Source organism: Platichthys flesus, chromosome 17, assembly GCF_949316205.1.
Source record: "Platichthys flesus chromosome 17, fPlaFle2.1, whole genome shotgun sequence".
In the NCBI taxonomy this organism is placed as follows: Eukaryota; Metazoa; Chordata; class Actinopteri; order Pleuronectiformes; family Pleuronectidae; genus Platichthys; species Platichthys flesus.
In genome coordinates this window covers 8,306,499-8,320,478 of record NC_084961.1, presented here as the reverse complement: position 1 = coordinate 8,320,478, position 13,980 = coordinate 8,306,499, and the positions used below count along the sequence as shown (strand labels likewise).

Here is a 13,980-nt window from a genome sequence, read left to right as displayed (position 1 = left end):
TTTTAGCTGGTTCGCGATTTGAGCAAAAGCTTCCAATAATCAGTCTGGTGATTTGTCTTCTTGTGCTGATGTCATGTTGCAGGAGTCCACCCTAAAGTCCAGCTGGTGCACTTTTCAACCCTCGCACAGCTCATTCTGTGGCGTACTTATAATCAGCCATAGCTAATTGAGGAGCTTATGATGTTGCTGCTCCGCTCCCTGCAGTGTGACTCGTACAGCTGCATCCAAATGCTATTGATTGTGGCTGCTGGTGTTTGTGTCTTCTGTTATTCTTTCCTCCTGCACAACAGCCCCTCAGGCATCGAGGACTGAGATGTGTCATAAAGATGAAGGCTGGAGTTGACATTATGTGGATTGAGTGTGTGTGTGTGTGCGTCTCGGTTGTGTGCGTCTGTGTATAAGCTCGAGGGTTTAATTCCTCCTCAGAGTGACTCACTAGACTTTTGTGACTTTTACTCAGATTTGGTTTGATTGAAGGTATTTAATACATTTCCACCACACTGATTCCAAACCATTTGGTGGCACAGGAAACAGTCATACTTTATAATAAATGCAATAATAAGAACATTCACAGTGCTCCAATCACCGGGAGCTGGAGAAATGCGTCTTCTCATCAACTCCACGCAATTTTAAAAGAGGGCATCTTGGAGGAGAAGGAGAGGGGAGGAGCTAGTGAAGGACATTAGGGAAGGAGAGGAGGAGGTGGAACTGTGATGCTCTTCAAAGCGACATGCTAATGAGGAGGATTATTATGCCCCCTATCCCCCCCCCACCCTCCCCTCAGGCAATGGAGGCAGACGGCGGCGCGTTGGGGCAGGCTTGTTTCGACTGTGTGTGTGTGCATGATAAAACCAGCAAATGGACTCTATCCACTTTATAAGGTACTCATCCCTGTTTATTACAATAGCGTTCAGCCCCTGATTCAAATAAACAGCCGAGGTGAATAAAGAGTGCAGACTTGGTTAAGAAGCATGAGTGTGACTTCTAAAGTCAGATGCAAATATTCATGGGTCATGGAAACAACGACAGCCACATGCACACAAACTCATGATGATCTCTGCTCCTTGTTTCCCTTCCTCCTCACGCACACATCCTCTTTCCCACCCCCTCTCCATCCTCTCCCCTCTCTTCACGTCCCCCTCCTCCCTCCCTCAGCAGCAGCCAGTGGTATGCTCCACTCATCTTCGTTCTCCCCCCCTCTCTCTCTCCCACCCTATCTCTCTCTCCCCCCCTCTCTCTCTCCCACCCTATTTCCTCTCTCTCTCTCTCTCTCTCTCTCTCTCTCTCTCTCTCTCTCTCTCTCTCTCTCTCTCTCTCTCCACGGTCAGCCTCAGCAGTCTTCACACCGGAGCTCGACACTGATTCGGCAACGATTCTTACACACGCACGTGTGTGTTCCTTGGCTGCTGGATTCCTGAGGACGCTCGGTATTCAGAGTGTGTGCGAGTGGGTCTGCACGAGAATGTGCGTGTGAGCATCCCTGGAGCATCTCTTGTATGGAGGGGCATGTGTGAAGAGTGAGACTTAGTGTGAGGATGCATGGTGGGCAGGTGCTCTTGTGATCGGCGGAGTTTTTGGTGTACAATCGTTTTTTGCTGTCTGCCTCTCCCCCTTTTCCTCCCATTTGGCGTAGTCCTGTGAGGGCAAAAAGCCTCCTGCTGGGATGTCCACCTCGCCTGGTGCAACAGACGGGAGCCAGAGGAACTCCTGTAAGTGACTTTTCTTCTTCTCCTGTGATAGGGAGTGGTGATCTGTGTGGGTTTCAGTATGGGCGACATGTAGTACAAGGCAAAGTAACAGCAAATACGTTTTTATCATTCTTAATATAGATTTGAAGAATGTTGTTGTTGTGTAGCACTGCACATTTGGTTTAAGAGAACATCATAGTAAAAGTACAGAAGGGGATATAAATGCATTCTTGTGTGTGCATCCTTGCAAATGGGCTCATGCTATTGGAGGGAGCACATGAGGAGGTGTGGACCGTGGGCGCCTGTTGGATCGTGCACAAGTTTGTTGACATCGTCCCTGGAGCTTCTCCAGCTGTCGATCTGTTGGAGTCAATCCACAACCAGGCCAGCTGTGTGTCTTTTCAGCAAGAGGATGTCAGTCACCGGTGTCAAACTGATGACTATTTAATTACCTCCGCCAAGGAGGTTATGTTTTCACCCCGCTCCGCTGGTTTGTTGGCTTGTTTGCTCACACATGGATATCAGCTCCTCAATATGTCTAATTTATTTCATCAGGTGCCAGGAATTATTCTCTGGTTGATTGGTGAAAATCTCATATGTGAGGTAGCAATTTTTGGGGTTGGTGTAGAATCAACAAGAAAATGATTGTTATGTTGAAGATGTCATTAGTTTAAGTTCGTTCTGAATGGGTTTCATATGTTCAATGTAGTGTATCGTTTCTGCCAAAGAGGTTATACCTTCACTAATATCCTAGGAAATAATTCATGGTTCAGACATATTTAGGGAACGATACATGTGTGTGGAATTTGGAGTAGCTTGCTCTACTGAGTGTCGGTCTAGTTTTTATCTGTTGAGTAATTATTTGAGTAATTATTTGAAGTGCAGTGAAGACAGTACAATGATTGTGTTAATGGAACATGGCTTCATCTTATCATATGAGGGATTCGGTGAGTGAGAGTGTGTGGGACTACTCTGCAGTTTCAGTGTTTGACTTCATTTTGGCCTGAAGCGCACACACACACACACACACAAACACACACACACACACACACACACACACACACACACACACACACACACACACATTACTGTACTGTAAGTGGGTGATTGATAAGATGATGTGACTCATTTGAACTCCTCTGAGAGCTCAGTGTGGGAACATACACAAACAGCAATTCTCTTCCACACACACACACAAACACACACACACACACACACACACGTGTCCACACACTGACGGCCGTGACAGATCACATCTTGGAAAATGTGTCTCCTTTTATTGCTTTCATTATGATTGCACCATCCCCCTCCTCTTGCTTTCATTCCCCCTTTCCTCATCCCCCCTCACTGTGATGATGAGGATGTTATGTACTGCCCTGTCTCTCATACAACCCGCCTGGAAATGTGCGTCTGGGTGATGTGTCAATAATCACACACTTACCCTCCCACACCCACGGCAGAAGCCTCTTGTGTATTTACAAAAAATGTTCCTTTGTGATTACATCATTGAACACAAGCTTATTGTTTTTAAACTCCCATTGCACCTCAATTATATGTAGTTCTTGGCTGCTCTGCTTTATACTTGACCTGTTTGTTCCTTGTCAAGATGTATCCATCACATTGTCTCAGAGCGGTGGCTTCACATGGAAATATCAAGTGGCCGCGGGCTCTGATTACTGAGCTACTAACCATAAAGTTACATAACCAACTAAACCATGTGAGGAAAGACAGCCACAGCCAAACAACAGCTGAAAGGAAACATGGAGATCAGTTGAATATCAGATTCAATTTTGTTAAATCATTCAATGAGTTGAGAATGGTCCTTTTGTCTATGACAACGCAGTAAATAAGACTATAAGGACGTAATTGCATAATGCCACACCACTTGAGACAAAAATAAACCACAGCCAGGAACTATTTATGGGCCTTTTGTTTGTAAAGCAGTTGTATTTTTAGCGAAAACGATCAGTGGTATTTTTAATCTGGCAGCCGGGCTCAGTGAAGTATTATCACAGTGTAATGCCGGTGCAGAGCTCCCCCCCCCGGTAGTTAGTGTCCTCTGTAAAGGAGCAACAGCAGGCACCTGCCACCCAGATGAATGCGCTGTGTCATCACTTCTCCTGCCAAATTATTTCTTGTCTCACCTCACCTCTCTGCTACTCACCCATTTTCTCCCGCATACCTCCCTCACTCTCTATAACTTTCTCTCCCACTCTCTCTCTCTCTCTGTCTGCGTCCCAACCTTCCTTTAATTGTGTGCCTGGTTGCTGCACGCACCTGCTCTCTTTCTCTGCCGGTGGTTTCATTTGTTCCTCTCCTCCTCCTCCTCCTACTCTCCTCTCCTCTCCTCTTCTCTCCTCTCCTCTCCTCTCCTCTCGTCTCCCCCTCTTCCTCCTCTCCACTCCTCTGGTCTGGTTTATCTTGGTTCACATGAAACTTTAATTGCATGTAAATCAAAACGCTGCAGATGTGATTAGGCTTTTGTGCTGCTTTAATGAATGGAGTCTGGGCTATTGAACGAGGTACAGTAGCTCTCTGAAGCCAAACTAAACTTATAAGGCTACCAGAAGAAATCTGTCTTTACTAGAAAAAGTAAACTTTTCAGGGATTAATCAAAAAAATGTTGCTGAGAAGATTATTACTCTTGCAGGTTTAGGTTCTTTCTCTCTACTCACTATTTGAAAATATATAATCAATAGAGAAAACAGTGTTTAATGGTCATTAGGACAATGTCATTAAATGTATTTGTGTTTGTTAACAGCTGGGGATGGATGATGTACCGTATCACAAGCATTGTTTAGCTGACATTTTGAAATGGTAATTAGCATGCACTGGAGTTATTCTGATAACAAATTGCTAAGTAGTGGTTAAACAGGAAAGGTGGGAGTTTCTGAGATGTGACATTTCGAGGCAGCAGCACAGACGGTGCTCAAGTTTTTTTTTATGTTAAAGCTAATATTTTCCTGTGCTGAACGGCACTTACTGTGTAAGAGACTTGATGGCTGTCAAGTGAAAAGGTTTCATTCCTGGGTTGATTATGATGTTTACATGAATTTCTAATAGAATATTCCATTCATTGTTTACATGTTACAGAGCACGGTTTGATTATTACTCACGTCAACATGACGACCTAACATCTCCTACTCGATGACGTCATCAAGCAGTTGATAACTGACGAACACCCCTTTTAAAAGGGGAAGCACATAATTAAGTTTTATTCTTATTCACTTAATGTGAACTGTCTTATTTTGGGGTCTCTCTCACAAAAAGAGTGAAGTCAGAAGATGATTATCCAAATCCACCACATATTTGTGTTCTTGGTGAGTCCTCTTTTCTATATTTGCAGTATCCATAGGATCGAAGGTTGAGTTAGTAAGATAGATTGATAACAACTGGAGGGAAGTGAGAGGACACTCTGACTTTCATGGAGACAAAAAGAGAAGATACAACAAAGCTTTGGCGAGATGAGTCAGGGTTGAGATGTATTTGTCCAACGTGAAGATTAATGGTATGTGGGAAGATCTAATTTAAAATAGTTTTTTTTTTGTTTTTGCAAGGACAACCCTTGTGCTTAAGACTTCTGCTTAACATCATCATTCTCCAGAGAAAACTGAATTCCTCCACCCTTCAAGATCTCCCTCCAAGTGTGTGTTTGCGTGCTTCTTATATTTCCATGCGCACATTCTCCATGCACTTCTCACTCGTGTAACATAAATGGCATTCGGCTGCTAATTAACATACTCAAACATCACACACAGAGCCTGTAAACACGGACGCTGTGTGATCATTTGCTTGTTCGTCTTGTCTGGGAAACAACTGGAGAAGGTTAAGTCTGAGTGTGATGGTATTAATTATCTTTAAAATTAGATCTGGTTCAAGAGATGAAAGAATCTCTGCTGTCAAAGGATAAAGTCAAGGACAGAGCGTGACTCGATTTTCACGAGACACAATAATCACATTTTAACCTTGACTGACTCCACGTTTTTTCCCCATTTTGTTGCATGTGACATGAAACGGTAATTCAGTTCGTTGGATTAAGTGTCGAGTCTTTGTGTAGCAACCGATGTTACATAACGGATGCATGTGTGCAGTTGCATAAATCCTGTTCTGTCCGTTCATGCACATACCCACAAATATGCACACACAGAAGTGAATAAATTGTACACACTACATTTTTGGCTGCAGTGGTTTACTATCATAGTGATGGTAATAATCTGTCCGTTTGTTTTTGCTAGTCACTTAATCTTCAGGGTTACAGACATGTCAGCTTTAAAAATTGGAATTTAGAGTGTTTCCTTCCCTCCCTCCATCACTCCCTCTTCTCCTTTTTTTCAAAGCAGCGTCCACCGGGCTGAACAGGTGGACAAACCTTTGATTATGTCATCTCGCCTCCTAAACCTCTCACTGTTTACTCCGCTTGTGTCTGGGTGTCCAATGATGCCTCCACACTGAGACTTTGTTTAATTAGATAAGGAGGAACTGTCTCGCGGCAAAGATGATGCTTTCATTCAGAGTGTCACAAAGAGTGTAACAGAAGGAGAAGGGAAGAGGGGAGACAAAGGGAGGAAGGGGGACAATGTGAGACCCAGCGAGGGGGGGAGATGCAGAGGAAATTGTTGGGTAGGAGAGAGAGGGAGAGAGAGAGAGGAAATGAACAATGGAGAAGGAAAGAGGATGAGAGCGAAGCGAGCAGATGAAGAAGGGAGCAGTGCAGCCGAGGAGGGGTAAAATAGAAAGGGCTGAGATAAACAGGTGGAGGCTGAAGGAGAGTGGGTGAAGAGACAGAGAGCCAGAGTGAGTGGAGAATAATAGACACAGGATATTGATGAGGAGGTGGATCAAGAGGACTGAGCCCAACAAAGCAGAGAGAACAACAGGATGCTTTTATTCTTCTTTCAAATCAGGGACAGAGGAAACTGAAAAAGATAGGAACTTGTCATATGCAGTAATTACTATAATGTGAATCTTTAACAGACATGTACAGAGCAATTTATTGGGAACACATGCTTACGCATGATCTCAGTGATTTCTGATCGTTGGATGCCTGTTGCTTTGAGCTTTTCTGAAACAGCTGATTTCCTTTCCCTCAGAGTTATCTCTGAATGCCATAAAAAAGGAAAGATAAGATCCAGTGAGCGGGAGATCTTTGGAGGAAGCTCCTTGTTGATGAAGATCAGGAAGGCCTGCAGGATTCAGAATAACACGGAGGTGATCCAGATTTCTTTTTTGTGCCCAAAACACGAGATAATGCTGAAAAATGACTGGTGTATGATTTCACACACACGGTTAGAGCAGTGGATGTGTTTTAACTGTGTGTTCCAGTTTCTTCAGTGGGTATACGTGAGAGTGAGATGGATGGATCTCAATTGTAGATTTCACACCATTTCAAACACCCCCTCACATGAGCCTGGGGAGCATCTAAAACTGGAGGGATGAAATGACGGAGTGTCTGAAACCATACTGCACACACACACACACACACACACACACACACACACACACACACACACACACCGTCGTATTTTCACAAACATCTCTATAGATCAAAATTCAAAATCTATTTCCTCGTCGAAAAAGAAGCAGTTACAGTCTGTGCTTCGTCCTGGTCTCAGAAACCCTGTTTTCTGTGTGATGAGATGCACAGCAGGTGGGTTATCGCTTTTTTTTCCCTCCTCTCCTCCCACTCTTCTGGGAAATGGAGAAAGAGAGGATGGGGTGAAAAAGTAGCAGTGTGGTCAGACAGCCAGAGATTTGCTCTAATTAGGTCCATGGTTGAACAGAGAGTATTTACAGACTCAGACACAGAGGGAGTCTGTTAGAGTTAATTCTGACAGCTCCTGTGAGCTCAACGCGTCACCATCGTGCTTATGCGTGTCCTTGTATGTCTGTATCTTTGCTGCATACACTGGGAAATGAGTTTTTCCATGCCGGTCTACACGCTGTGGTTTTCTTGCTGCATCTGCCACGTGCTGTTCAAGTTTTTGAACAGCACGTGGCAACCTTTCCTTTGGCTGCACCCCCACCCCTCTGTCCTCCAGCCCCTTGCCTGCTGCCTTATGTAAGGGTATATAACTCCGGTCAGGCAGAGACAGATACACCTCCCAAGGTCCTTTCGTTTGGACTTGGGGTCATGGAACACACATCTTCTCTCTCTCCTTGTTTTTCCTCTCTTGTCTCTAAGGTTTCATATCAGAAGCAAAAAGTGCACATCTGTATTGTGCGTGAGGATGTCAGCGACTGTGTCCGTTCTTGTTCATTTTACCCAGCTATTGTGTTTTCACGGATTTGTCGCCGGTGCATGTGTGTGTCTACATCACACCAAAACAACTAAAGGAGACGGCAAGACAGGTTGGCGTGGGGGAGGGAAGGCTTTCCTGCTGTGTGCCAGGTGACTGTGTGTGGACCAACTAGAAGTCAGGTACAACAAAACAACAGATGGACCCACAACACAGCATCATCACTGGGCCGCTAATCAACAGTTTTTTCTACCCAAGATATGATACTAATGGTAAAAGCTAGACGTGTTGTGGAATGAACATGTGCACCTCCTCATATTGGCAATAACCATTGCAATATATGTAAATAAGGAAAATCTCTCTAGCTTTAATCTCCTTTTCTTTGTAAGAAATTGGTCTAATTGGCACATTTCGCCCTTTTATTCTCAAAATATTCAGTGAAAAATGATGATTAATTTAGAGGTGAGTCTTCATTACCTGGAGCTACAAGGACATTGGTGTATATATAAATTTGGACAACAGCAATAAACCACATGATCATGATGCAGCAGCTGTCCAGTGATGCTCCAGGACACAGAGCACACATGGGGCTACGCAGAAAGAAAGTGAAATAGTGAAATAATATAGGGAAGATTATATCAAAGAGGAGAATATATGGAGTTAGTCATACCCAGAGGGCTTGTGTCTTTGTGTGTGTGTGTGAGAGAGAGAGAAGTTGTGTGTGCATGTGTGTGCAGTTTTGGGGTTGAGTTTTGTGCGATGTTGCCTCATCTCTCTGCGAGCGCTCTGTGTAACGTTCCCTCCCCCGGCCAAGATTAGGCTTTTAACAATTCATGCTGGGTCGAACAGGAGGGCGCACTATGACTGCAGATAGATGATGGAGTGAAAAGAGGAAGAGGAGGATCAGCGAAAGAGGGAATGAAGGGGAAGTGTGAGAAAACACACAGTGAGGGAGAAGAGACACAGAGCTCGGCAAATCCAAGAGATTTGGTGGATGGATTTTGATATCTCTGTCAGGATGGAACAAAAACAGCCTTGAAATATTTAGTGTTAGAGTTCAGCACTTATGAGGAGCACATGTCCTCCTGTCTGATGGTTCATCCACAGAGCTGAAAGTGTAGAGAGTTAGTACGATACCTTCTTATCCTCACATCATAATCACGACACCTTAATGTGAAAAACTGGAAAAGACATAAATACTATGTTATGTTCTGTTCTCAAAAATAAATTTACCTTACGTAACTGAGGCTTTATTATGGGAAAATGTTGTTTTAATATCTGGTAACTGTGCAGGTCATTGGATTAAATTCATGTTCCAAGAACCGACTGGAAAAGAGCAAATGTTGTGTCATTGTCCTGCTGGAAGTAGCTATTTGAAAGAGAATAATGAAGCCACACACACACACACACACACACACACACAAAGAAATATCTCCCTCTCCTAGGTCGTTACAGGATGACAGCAGATCAGCTCTTGGGGATAAGAAGTAATGACAATTGTATACAATAGTTCTATTATCTCAGTTGGTAGCCTCTTAACCCATACATCTGTAAACGCACACACACGCACACACTCACACACACACACACACACACACACACACACACACACAGCAGCAGTAGCAGCTGGAGGCTAGTCTGTTATTGTTGAGCTGTGTCAGTGGGAAATGAGGCTGCTAAATAAAGACACAGGTTGGAGATGGCACAGTGCCCGGAAGGAGAACAAAATCTGTTGTTTCAGCCGTGAGAACCGAAGAGTTCGTGTTCAGCAGTGAGATGGGAAGCAGGAGAAATACCAAGTGATACTGGTGTTGCAGTGGTTAGCCCTGTCCCCTCACGGGAGGATTGTGGTTTTGAACCTGAAGCCGGGTGAAGTTTGCATGTTCTCAAAAGGCCCACACGCTCCTTCCAGGTGATCTGTCTGATTAAATTAAGTTCAAATAATAAAACAACCATGTTGCACATATGTCAGAACACCTGCCTGAGATTTTGACTCTGGTTGAGCAAGATATTGTGCTTGTAAACCAATCTATCATTTATCAGCTTCCTTATGTGAACAGACCTGCAGAGGGGATTTGAACATCCAACAAGAGCACTGATGAAAGATTTATCACAGGTAACGTGTGCAGGCCTGTTCTGCATGGAGGGATATTTATACAAGACCTTTCAGGTTATATACATATAGTGTTAGAAGACTGAAAACATCTAACTTTATCAAGGTTAATATAATATGTACTTGCTCAATTTGACCCTTTTCCAAGGAGATGAATATGTCTATATGCTTTTGTCAATGGGCTAACACTTAACTGTACTCTTGTAACCCCACAGTCTCTCGCTTCCTATTAAAGTTTGTTTGAGCAGTTGCTCATATTTTAACACATTGTTATCTTATAGAGGATACCAACAAGGAGATGTTCCAGGATCTTAAACCCAGTCTTTAATAATTTGCCATATCTTGTTATTTACCACATACAGTATTCTGCACAGAACTCTGTCTCCTCACGTCAGTGTAGAAGGGAGGCAGCTTCAGATGGATGTCATCTCATGTCTCTTTCTCCTCTATCTCTCCCCCGCTCTTCACTCTCCTCGGATTTATCAAATAACAGAGAGGAGAGGGGTGAGCAGGTCGTTGCTGAGCGATGTCTTCACAGACGACTCACACTGGGTCTGTCTGGTTTAAGGCTGTGTTGGTTGTGGTGTGGAGAAAAAGGAGGAGATTTCTTGCATAATGCATCAAAGCCTGAAGAGAGTGTGTGTGTGTGTGTGTGTGTGTGTGTGTGTGTGTGTGTGTGTGTGTGTGTGTGTGTGTGTGTGTGTGTGTGTGTGTGTGTGTGTGTGTGTGTGTGTGTGTGTGTGTGTGTGTGTGTGTGTGTGTGTGTGTGTGTGTGTGTGTGTGTGTGTGTGTGAGACCATGTCAGGACCAGTAAACCTCATGGGGACCAAAGCCTGGTCCCAATAACGCCTTCATGATCAATATAGGCAAAATCAAAATATTTCTTTAAGTATTTCACACACTGGTTAAAGGTAATATATATGGTTTTTAAAAATATATTTTTTTAATGTATGTGGTTCAGGTGGTCCCTTGAAAGACTGGCTGTGTTTTCAGGCACAGCTATTGGGTATCTCAATAAATGGCTAAGGTTTGGGAAAAGGTTTGGAACATGTACATCCATTTTAAGAGGCCCATTTTAAACCAACTGCACTGCCTCAGTAATATCTACTGTGAATATCCCATCTGCTTGGTTTATTTTGTACAAAATGCTGGAGGGTCTGTGTGTGAGTTTGTGTGTGCGTGTATGTGTGTTTGTGTAGTTTCCTCGCTCTCACAGTTTTTGTCGTATAACTGCCTTCGCCTGACTGGAGGATCATTTTGGCCAGGTTTCCTAATTTCTAGGCTAATGCACAGTCATTACTAGGTTGGCCTTCGCTGAACAAGACATCAGCCTTATCGCTGGGAGTAAAACCCCCTTCAAGGCATCTAATTAACCTGCCTCTTATCCTCATTTTTCTCCCTCTCCTCCTCCTCCTCCTCCTCCTTTTACTCCTCATTCAGCCTCGATTAAGAGTTCACACAGATTTTTGGTGATGTAAGCTTTTTTAATTGTCTCTTGGGGAGCAGGGAGATTTTTTACAATCTCTCTCCACTAATACATGATGACATAGCTGTACTACATTGTATGCGCATATGGTAAAGGTCTTCATGGAAGGTAATAAATTGTATCCAGCTCCGCTCTAGTTCGATTCCTTGTTGCCTGCTCTGTTGAACTCCTGATTTATTTGGCAGCACAAGGATTCTCTTTCTCTCATATTTATCTCAGGGTGCAGGAGCGAAGTTGACATTGTTCAGTGTGACACATTTAATCCCTGTTTGAGAGTTTGGCTGCATTTGAATGACGAATGAATCAGGACTGGAACTGCATAATTTTGATAAGCAAGAATTCAATTTTCATATGTTAGGTGACATCACTTACCAGCCAGGTCCTCAAATATTAGTTAAACTGCAAGAAAAGAAAAAAATCAGGAGCAGACATAGAAATTTAGGAGGACGATGAAAAAGCAATACGTTTCTTACATGCAAATTTTCTATTTATTACAAACCTGTTTATACTGTTAGTGTATGTGTGTGTGTGTGTGTGTGTGTACGTTTACATCAATATTTATCTGGTATTTCCTTGATGTTATGTTATTAGTCGGTGGTTATGAAAGGATTTACTCACGCACACTCTGGAGTCTCAAATTAACCGAACCCCAATCTGCATGCCTCTGGACTGTGGGTGGAAGCTGGAGAAAAGCCTGCAGACTTGTGGAGAACATGCAAACTCATTACAAAAAGACTGAACCAGGGTTCGGAACCAAGAACCTTCTTTGTTTGAGGCGACAGTGAGCTAACCACTGCAGCACCGTGCCACTGTGCATCTGTTTGAGCACATTATTATTAGATGTAAATGACAGTTAATTACTCAAACTGTAGACCCCTCCATCGGAGCCTTCATGTGTGGCATATTCACTCGAACTGAAGCCAGATTCAGTCGGATAAAAACCATATCCTGAAGAGTGAAGAGCAAATATCTTTCTGGCAAACTATAAAGTTGTGTTTGAGCAGGAATGTGCAGGGTGGGTGGTTTGACCGGCGTATGAAGAGCTGAGAGACCTCTGAGATCATGTAGTCCCCCCCCCCCCCCCCCCTCATTCTCTGTCTCCTTGATGGATGGAGACTCTGTTTGAAAATGTACTGTCAGGTGCTGTCAGATAAAACAACCCACTCCATCTCTCTCTCTCTCTCTCTCTCTCTCTCTCTCTCTCTCTCTCCTTCTCTGTCTCTCTGTCTTTCTCTGTTGCCAGTTATCAAGATACTGGTTCAAAGCCACAGAGCCATATTAGCCATAATATTACGTTCAAAGGATCGCTTGTAATTGAAGGTCACCAGGCTGCAAAGTGTTTTTACTTAAGTTCCATCGACGGAGCAAAACCAATTTGTCATCAAATTATAAACTGAAATCATTATCAGTCTCTGATAAAGTGGTGCAAATCCCAAGTCTTATTTATTGCCAATCTTTCATAGAACCAGAATTTAATATTTTGGTGTTAAATACACGTTTATATATAAGGCATTTGAGACATGGCGGCACAATAACCAGCAAAATATCAATGTGTCTATGCGGCTAATAATCTGCACCAAGCACGATTTTAACACTGAGAAAGTTTCAGTTGAAGGCCAAATCGTCTATACTTTACTACACTACACTACACTACACTACAATGCATACACACTATGTGATCCATGCCCTTTATCTCTTCTGCTCTTTCTAACCATCAGGCCCCTGCTGGTGCCAACTTGTTTCTCCGATCCCGTGTGTTGTGTGACAGCATGCTAACGTACACACACATATGCTACGCTTGAATGTACACGTTTTAAAAGGCCAGATGCCTCGCAGAAATTTAAATGTTTGGAGGTAAATGTCAGCAAGTGGTGGGAACAGAATATATATTCACATCGGCTACATAGAAAATATTTTGCCCACATTCCCCCATCCATCAACTCTGCTTCGGGCTCTCCGACCCACAATATTTAGATTTTGAACTCATTCACTTTGGAAACAAAACAAACTGGCGGATATGGCTGAGTTAGAACGAGTACAGCTACTCATTCTTTTTCTATATGCATCCACAAGACAGTTCTGGTTAAACAAGGATAAATGTCTCCAAGCATTTGAAAGTATAATTCAGAAACTACAGAAATCTGATTTAAAAAATGGTAAAATGATAAATGCATGCATGAGATTCAGGAAGCATGTGTTTATATTTGAATAGCAAGTGCACTCAGAGAATGTGAGCACCTTATGGAGGTGTGTTCAGGTGCATTGTTGGTGCAAAGGGCCTTTATGTACATGCTACATGCGTTTAGATCATTCAAATAGAGCCACTGAAGTCAAAGGATCTATTCTTTGAGGTTTCCAGAGGTCAGTTCAGACTCAGGTTATCTTTGACCCTCAAAATATTCTGCATTTATTTATTTGCTGCCTCATGATGCCTCGAACGTTTGATATTTCCAGTGC

At 43.2% G+C, this 13,980-nt stretch overlaps 1 protein-coding gene across 2 annotated transcripts in view; it reads left to right on the top strand.

Moving 5' to 3' along the window:
- dtnbp1b (dystrobrevin binding protein 1b) overlaps positions 1 to 13,980 on the top strand; it is a 60,875-nt gene that overhangs the window by 31,866 nt on the left and 15,029 nt on the right. The window contains exon 1 of one of the 2 annotated variants that reach the window (XM_062410640.1): positions 1,338 to 1,709. The exons of the other annotated variant lie outside the window; for it this stretch is intronic. Within the exon in view, the coding sequence (XP_062266624.1) occupies positions 1,664 to 1,709 (46 nt within the window). The 5' untranslated portion in view covers positions 1,338 to 1,663. Of the gene's footprint in view, positions 1 to 1,337; positions 1,710 to 13,980 lie in introns of those variants that run through there. 2 annotated transcript variants of the gene reach the window in all.